Source organism: Eleginops maclovinus, chromosome 6 (assembly GCF_036324505.1).
Source record: "Eleginops maclovinus isolate JMC-PN-2008 ecotype Puerto Natales chromosome 6, JC_Emac_rtc_rv5, whole genome shotgun sequence".
Taxonomy (NCBI): domain Eukaryota; kingdom Metazoa; phylum Chordata; class Actinopteri; order Perciformes; family Eleginopidae; genus Eleginops; species Eleginops maclovinus.
This window is the reverse complement of record NC_086354.1, coordinates 3,794,450-3,803,252: the sequence shown is the minus strand read 5'-3', so window position 1 is coordinate 3,803,252 and position 8,803 is coordinate 3,794,450. Positions and strand designations below refer to the sequence as shown.

The following is an 8,803-nucleotide window of genomic DNA, read 5'->3' as shown; positions in this document are numbered from 1 at the left end:
GTTGCGCCATTTATGCCCTGCAGCGTCAAGCCAAAGAGCACCCAGAGAGTGATGAGGGAGTGATGAACTCAGTGTTGAGGGCATTCTATGTTGACAACTGCCTGCAAAGCTTCCCTTCTTCGGCCACAGCCAAAGCACTTCTGGACAAACTTCGTTCCACACTGTCTCGCGGGGGATTCGAAATTCGCCAATGGGCGAGTAATGACTCCCGCGTTGTCGAACATCTCCCTCCAGAGGCAAGATCTGCTAGCACGGACTTGTGGCTCTCTCAAGCTGGCATTGACCCCCAGGAATCCACCTTAGGTTTGCGCTGGAGCTGCCTTCCTGATAGCCTGGGATACAAACACCGTGTGACACCCATCAAGATTCCCACACTCCGCCTAATCTATCGCACTCTGGCCAGTCAATACGACCCCTTAGGGTATATCTTACCTTATACCACCAGGGCCAAAGTGCTGGTTCAGGACTTGTGGAAGACCAAACGAGGCTGGGATGACCCCATCATTCCATCTGAACTGGTTGACCGATGGCTGAAGTGGGAACAGGAACTGGCTGACCTCTCAAGCATCAGACTGCCTCGCTGCTATGTGCCCTCTTGTGCTGACCAGTCAGGTGTACACAGAGAGCTGCATGTTTTCTGTGATGCCTCAGAAAGGGCCTATGGCACTGTGGTCTACTTACGTGTCCATGACAGCCAAGATCATGTTCATGTGGCATTCGTCATGGCCCGCTCCAGGGTGTCACCAAAGAGACAGTTGTCAATGCCTCGACTTGAACTGAGCGCGGCCTTGGTAGGGGCGCAGTTGGCCACTACCTTGAAGTCTGAACTTACCTTGTCATTGGCCCGAACCATCCTTTGGAGTGACTCCACCACAGTGCTGACCTGGTTGAAGTCAGAGTCGTGCCACTACAAGGTCTTTGTTGGCACTCGAATCGCAGAGATCCAAGAACTCACAGACTCAGATGACTGGAGGTATGTGGACAGTCCAAACACCCCAGCTGATGACCTGACCCGAGGCAAGACACTGCGTGACCTGGCGCAACCTAGCTGCTGGACGGACGGACCTGCCTTCCTTCAGCACCCTGAGACTTGCTGGCCTGTTGCTCCAGGTGTTTCCCACACCTCATCCCTCACAGACAGCACAGAACTGAGGAAGGCTGCTACGTGCCTGAATGTTTCTGCTGCCCCCAGTGTATTGCCGAATGCCTATAAGCATCAAAGCTGGAGTGACCTCATCACCGCTACTGACCAAACATTGACTCAATCCGACAAAGTGACCGAAGGTGCAGCAGCGGAAACCTTCATTCTACAACAAGCCCAGGAGTCATGCTTCCCTGAAGAACTCAGCGCTCTCCGTAAAGGAAAGCCTCTCTCTAGGCAAAGTAGTCTACTTCAACTCTCTCCTGAGCTTGATCCAGATGTTGGGCTGATGCGGGTAGGAGGAAGACTACGCAGGTCCCAGGACCTAGACCCAGACATCATCCACCCAATCATTCTGGACCCAAAGCATCCCACTACGCAGCTCATCATTAAGCACTATGACGAGTCCCTGCTGCATCCGGGGCCAGAGAGGGTCTTTGGAGAGTTGAGACGCAAGTATTGGATCCTGGGAGGAAGACCAGCCATCCGTAAACATCAGCACAGTTGCAGAGAGTGTCAGAGGTGGAAATCCTCTCCTGAAGTGCCCAAGATGGCTGATCTGCCCCCGGCAAGGCTGCGTCTCTTCAAACCACCATTCTGGTCCACTGGTGTAGACTGTTTTGGACCCTTTATCATTCACCATGGCCGTAGAACAGAGAAGCGATGGGGAATTATCTTTAAATGCTTAACCACTCGTTGCTTACATCTGGATTTGCTTGGAAGCATGGATGTCGATGCCTTTCTCCTAGCACTCCGTCGTTTCATCTCCCGTCGTGGCAAGCCCTTTGAGATCTGGGCGGACAGGGGAACAAACTTCCGTGCTGGGGACAGGGAGTTGAATCAATGTTTCCAGGCCATGGAACCCAAGCTTCAGGAACACTTGGCCAATCAGCAGATTTCCTTCAACTTCAATCCGCCATGTTCTCCACACTTTGGAGGAGTCTGGGAGCGCGAAATCAGATCAGTCAAGAACGCCCTACGAGTGATCCTCGGGAATCAGACCACTTCTGAAGCTGTCCTTCACACTGTCCTGGTTGAGGTAGAAGGCATTATGAATTCAAAGCCTTTAGGCTATCTTTCATCTTCTGCCAGTGATCCTGATCCGGTCACTCCCAACTTGCTGCTGATGGGGCGGCGGGACGCCTCCCTGCCACAAGCCATCTTTGCCAACAGCAAGCTCCTTGGGCGAAGGAAGTGGCGTCATAGCCAGATGTTGGCGGACCATTTCTGGACACGGTTCATTCGTGACTACTTGCCTAACCTACAACCCAGAGGAAAGTGGCTGAGGGAAGTCCAGAATCTGGAAGTAGGGAAGACTGTTCTGATCCTTGACCCCCAACTGCCGCGGGCCTCTTGGCCAACAGGTCGAGTAACAGCTGTCATGGCCGGTAGAGACGGACGTGTTCGGTCCGTTGACGTCCAGGTCGGCCGTCAAACCTACACCAGACCAGTGTGTCGTCTGATGGTGCTTCCAGAGTTGGAAGAAGAGTGAGTCTTTCTTTCAGGAGGAATTGATCCCAATTCCGGGGCGGCTATGAAAAGACTCCCTGGATTTTCGTCCTTTTTTTTCAGTTATCTTTCTAATATGGTGAATCTGCCAAACTGAATCCCACTCCACCTGCCAGCTAAGGGGCGGAGACTATAAATAGCCTGCTCACCCTTTAGTTCATCCTTTGCACTCCCTGCCAGCACACCAATTTAACCCTGTGTCCTGAGTTTCCTCCACATATCCTGAAGTGTGCGTCTTCAAGTTAACGTGAGTGGTCAATTCATTGTTTATTGTTTCATTTGTATGCCTTTGTGGTAGTTTTGCTGATCCCTTTGTTCTCAGACATGTGCTAGGAGCCATGTGGGAATTGTTTGTTACTTTGCTGTTTAGTTGTGGATTGCGTATTCACACATGATTGTTGCTTGTTCGTTGCCTTTGCTGTTTAGTTCTGAATTGTGTATTTGCACATGATTGTTGGTTTCTCTGTTTGATTGACCACTTCGTTATTTAATTGTAGTTGTATTGTTTCTTTGTTTTCTCATGCAGCACACAAAATAATCAAGACCAAAAGGGAAAATAAATACTGGTTCTTGCATTAAACCCTGCCTTCTCCTTGCCTCATTGCATCCTTGCCCTTTGGGTCTTCTGACCGAGACCCTGTCTGCTCGCCACACTCACTCTCCCTGAACCAAATCACCCCTACAGTTCCTTCAGGGCTATTTGCAAGCAGGCTGCTCCTTTAGAGAGCATGTTAGAAAGTCGTAATGCATATTACTGGATGTCAAGTTATTTAAATCGTTGAGTGACGGAGGAAGATAAACAGCGTAAGACATTCATTATGTTTTTCTTGATAGTATTCTGTATGTCCAAAAATTCTCTGCCACACAATTTAAATTTCCCTACATCCTGAGAAAAATCAGCACATAGCGCTTTTGTCAAACAGTTGCACAGTAACATTGTTACAGACTGCCACACATGAGCTAATACGACACAGTCCATGGATTTGGTACTTATAAAGAGAATACATTTACATCGTCTCAGTGATGACTTTATCCACAACAATTAAAATCACTTTATGATGTAAAACTACCTTGATGGCATTGTTCAAGGCAACCCTAACCCATGGAGAAATCTTTCTGTCCTGGTTGTATCTACATTGTCTATCCTTAATCAAGCTTCACTTAAACCTGTAATGGCAGACCTCTGTTTCCAGCACCCTTTTTAAATGATCCAGTTTATTGCTCCAGTATTTTTCTTCACCAATACCCTTTCTGTAATTGTTGGTAACAGGTTAATCATTAAGGAATTGGACCTTGATTAACAAGTGTCTCTCAAACAGGCCTCGAGAAATTGGGAGAACCTGAAAAAAAGAGCTTAATGGTTTATTGTACATAAATATTGCTGTTGTAAAATGATGACCAAATAATTGTAATATGGTATTGTTTGCAAAAGGAACTAAAAAGGCTGCCAACTGGATCTGGGACTGATCAGAGGGATGAAACTCCTGCAGCATGGCCATATTACCTTGCAATGGATGAGGAACTGGGGTCAAGGCCATCAATAAGTTCTCCATTACTGATTGCTTCATGAATGTCAAACCCCACCATTCTCCCAGTTGATTCAGAGGTTGCCTGATGTTCCTGACCATATCCCCCCAGATTTTTTTGTACTTCCAGGGCCGTCCAGTCTAGCTTCATCACCCTCTGAAACTGAAACCACCCAGCACCCACCCAAAAGGCAGAGGAGCATCTCCTTTGACCTAAGACCTTATTATTTAAGCTAAACGTTATTTCTTGCATCTTAGTTTTTTGCAACTGTATGTGTCATATGTTGGAGTATTTGAAATGATTATATTACATGTTTTTTACGTGTGTTTTATACTTTTTATTCAGATTTTTATTGTGTGTTTTTATTTTGAAATGTAATTATAACTGGTTTTAATTCCTGCTGCATTCTTTTATTTTGAAACGATTGGACTGATTTTGGCCCAAATCAAAACCACCCCCTACACCCTACCAATCCATTTGCGCGTTAGTGCGGAGGGTCTGCCATGTTAATTGCCGTTCCAAACCAAAAAGTGTGGAGGGGGCGTGGTTTTAACAAGCCCTCCAACAGGAATAGTGACTGCTGCTTGTCTTTGTCATGGTGGGAGTGATGCTTGAGAAAAGATGACCTACATACAAGTTCATCCTCCTGGATCTGACTGCAGCTTTCGACACTGTTGACCATAACATCCACCTTCAGCACCTCCGATACACTATCGGACTCTCTGGCTCCGCGCTGAGCTGGTTCCAGTCCTACCTGTCTGGAAGAACAGAGTACTTCTCCTTTGGAGGTGCAAGGTCCCAGTCACCTGTGGTGTCCCTCAAGGGTCGGTCCTCGGGCCCACTCTGTTCAACATTTACACTCTTTCATCAGCCAGCATGGAATATCATTCCATGCTGGCTGATGACACGCAGCTATATATAAAGACAGACCCTATCCCACATGCACCCTCACTGTCCTCATCAGCGTTACCATCAACATCGTTGAACACCTGTGTTGAGGAGATACAAACACTTCGATGCAACAAAACTGCCTGCAGTTAAATAGCTTCAAAAAAGAGGCTATTTTAGTTGGCACATCAAACTAGGTCCAGTCATCCCCATAACCCACATCACCTTTTCTGGCCAAAACATACTAATTTCATCATCATCATCATCATCATCATCATCATCATCATCATCATCATCATCATCATCATCACCACCATCATTAAGCTCCAATACATACAAAACAGTTGCTAGGATTCTGATGAGTGTGAGAAAATACAATCACATCACACCCATTCTTCCGTCCCTCCACTGGCCTCCTGTCTCATGGACTGAATACAAGATCTCTCTACTCATGCATCAGTGCATCCACTGGAATGCTCCTTCTTACCTCAAGGAACTACTCTCATCACAATCCTCCACACGCATCCTCCGTTCCACAAACAACCATCTGGTTCGCCCCCCCAGGACCAAGGCACCATGGGGGATTGGGCATTCTGTGCAGCTGCTCCTCACCTGTGGAATTCCCTCCCAGACCACCTGAGGGCTCTACAGGCCACTGACTCCTTTAAGAAGAGCCTAAAAACCTTTCTTTCAAAAACAAAAGCCTTATATTAATGTTGGCTTTTTCAGTGTTAATTGTATGCCCTGTATAGCACTTTGGGATTGCTTTTAGCAATGACAGGTGCTTTACAAATAAAATGTATTATTATTATTGTTACTAATTGTGTCCCCCCGTAAGACTTCTAGCTTTTCAATAGTTGTAAGTGTTTATAATTGTATTTGAAATAGTTTTAGACAATTCGATACTTAATTGAATAAGTCAGCTCTGATTTGAGTTTTTGTAGTAAAGTTTCTCATTATAAATTATTTCTTAAAACTGAAACCTGAGTAGTTGGCTCCCTGATTGACCAGTCTCGCTCTCTCCCCAGATTAAATGAACCCTTTCCCTCTTCATCCATTCTACCCTTCCGCCCCTTACATATGAAAGAGAGGCCTATAGAGACAGGTGAAGTCTCAAAAACAGATCCACCTTGGACTTACCAAAACCTGATCGAGTTCTTAAAGCAGTTTGGAATATTGCTTGTGAAATGAACCAGGGTGACATTTCCGTGGTTATAAGGAGCGGAAAAGACATCCTCAGTCTCGATGACTCTTGATAACCAATGCCAGTAACCCACAAGAGAGAAGGAATGATTTCATTTGCCCAAAAATGAGAGACTATTAATATCTGTAAGAGCTATAACACCTTTCTTGTAAGTATTGCCAATCGCCAGATACTGCCAAGCAAATTGAAACTACGCATGAGAAAATGTAGACAGAGTCCCTTTCAGGTGCTGTATAGCAGTGATTTTCAACCAGTGTGCCGCGGCACACTAATGTGCTGTGAGAGATCGCCAGGTGTGCCGTGGGAAATTATCTAATATCACCTAATTAACCATTGTCGGGCGTCTGTGTTGTAATAAAGTGGCAGCTAATGTAATACTCTTCTATTTCAGTGGGTGGCAGCAGAGGGCTATAAATGCCTGTAAAGACAATAGAGTTAGTGAGGCGCGACACGTGACAGTGACAGTGACAGTTTGGGATCACCGCAACACGAGCAAATGGCTGTCATACGTTTTTGAGAAAGGAAAATGCAAATGCCGAACAGAGCCCTGGAAAAAATTCTGACCCAGATGAAGGCCGTAGTATGAGTGGTCGACAAAAGAAAAAAGACAAGACGGTGATCTCGAGGCAATACAGCGAAAGCTATCTTTCATTTGGATTTACTTTAACCGGGGATGCAACGGCACCAACTCCGCTGGGTTTGGTGTGTGGTGAGAAGCTATCCAATAGCACCATGGTGCCAAGCAAGCTTAAACGCCATCTCCAAACGAAACACCCTTCCGTTCAAAACAAGCCGATGGACTATTTTGTACGCTTACGAACAAACAACGAGAAACAGGCAACTTTTTTGAGAAAAAACACAAAGGTAAACGAGAGAGCCCTCAAAGCTAGCTACCACGTTGCTGAACTCGTAGCCAAATCAAAAAAGTCCCACACTGTGGCAGAAACATTAATACTGCCAGCTTGTAAAGCCATTGTAAATGAGATGCTCGGCCCTGACACGACCAAAGAGATAGCTAAGGTGCCTCTCTCAGATAACACAATTGCCAGACGTATTGATGACATGTCTGCGGACATCCAAACTGTTGTTTTGGAAAAGATACGCATCAGTAAGAAATGTGCCTTGCAACTTGATGAGACGGATATTAGTGGACATTGTCAGCTCTTGGCCAACGTGCGTTTTGTGGATGGAGAAGCCATTAGAGAAAACTTCCTATTTTGCAAGGCACTGCCAGAAAAATCATCAGGAGCGGAAATATTTCGGGTCACGTCATAATATTTTGACCAAAGCGGGCTTACGTGGAAAAACTGCACAGGTGTCTGCATTGATGCAGCCGCAGCCATGGTCGGGCGCACAAAAGGCTTCGTAAGTAGGGTCAAAGAAAGAAACCAGATGTTATTGTTACGCACTCTTTTTTGCACCGTGAGGCCCTCGTTGCAAAGACCTTACCAGCATATCTAGCTCCTGTGTTGAATGATGTTGTGCACATAGTAGGGCTTTGACCTCGAACTTCGTTGTTCGAATATAATTCGATTGTTTAAAAAAATAAAGAAATTCGAACGAATTTTAGGGAGCCCTTAATATTCGAACCTATATGGGAATTATTTTTTATTAGTGTTGTTTTCAATTCAGATTCCAAGGTTTTTTTCACGCCTGGTGAAGTAAAACCGCGAGCTCATTATCAAGGCTATTATTGGTCATCTGGGCTCCTGTAGACCTATGACGTTGGCATCCTCCTGGTTCGCGCAATCGCGCTTATTTTAAAACAATATTCTAAAACAATGGCCGCGCCAACGACAACTACGCCTGATGAGGAGTAAGCCTTACCCTACTTAGCCTGACTGGCTTATTTTTTTATTTATTTTTGATGAGAACAGTGGATAAAACTGTTTGTGTTTAATCCAGAGTCTGATAATAATACAATTAAAAAAACCAAAACAAGTGACTGTGTTTTTCTTCCGAAAGCATCATTGACTGACTAGGTGCACGTCACGAAAGGTTCCTGTAAGCTCGTGTATTTCCGATGGAGCGTTAACTGTCATATGTGGGACCCACACTAATGTTGTACATATTACGGACACCCGCCATTGACTGATACACTGCCCTCTGGTGGACAGAACATCGAACTGAAGTGTGATACTAATATTGGTCTTACTGAAGACATTTAATGGTCAAAATATTATTAATAAATATTCGAATACATTCGAACTTTAATATTAATAAACAAACGAACTTCGAATATGATTTTTGGGCAAAAGTCAAAGCCCTAGCACATAGTGAACTTTGTGAAAACGCGACCTTTGAAATGTCGCTTATTTGCGTCTTTGTGTGAGGAAATGGGAGCAGAACATAAAGTCTTATTGCTCCATACGGAGGTCCGGTGGCTGTCGCGTGGCAAAGTGCTGGCCCGTGTGTATGAGCTGCGGGAGGAACTTAAAGTTCTGACAAACGAGAGGTCCGATTACTCAAAGCTGCTTGCAAGTGATGAGTGGTGTGCAAAGCTGGCATACTTGGCTGATATATTTCATCATCTC

At 45.4% G+C, this 8,803-nt stretch overlaps 1 protein-coding gene across 1 annotated transcript; it reads left to right on the top strand.

The window, feature by feature from the left end:
• The first annotated feature begins 1,224 nt into the window (after window positions 1–1,224).
• On the top strand, window positions 1,225–3,230 carry LOC134866658 (uncharacterized). Its single transcript, XM_063886933.1, has 2 exons — window positions 1,225–2,897; window positions 3,177–3,230. The coding sequence occupies exon 1, from the start codon at window positions 1,431–1,433 to the stop codon at window positions 2,631–2,633; it is 1,203 nt and encodes a 400-aa protein (XP_063743003.1). The 5' UTR covers window positions 1,225–1,430; the 3' UTR covers window positions 2,634–2,897; window positions 3,177–3,230.
• The last annotated feature ends 5,573 nt before the right edge of the window (window positions 3,231–8,803 follow it).

Excerpts from the sequence above, each read along its gene's own strand:
- LOC134866658 (XM_063886933.1), top strand. The coding sequence starts at position 1,431 with ATGCGGGTAGGAGGAAGACTACGCAGGTCCCAGGACCTAGACCCAGAC.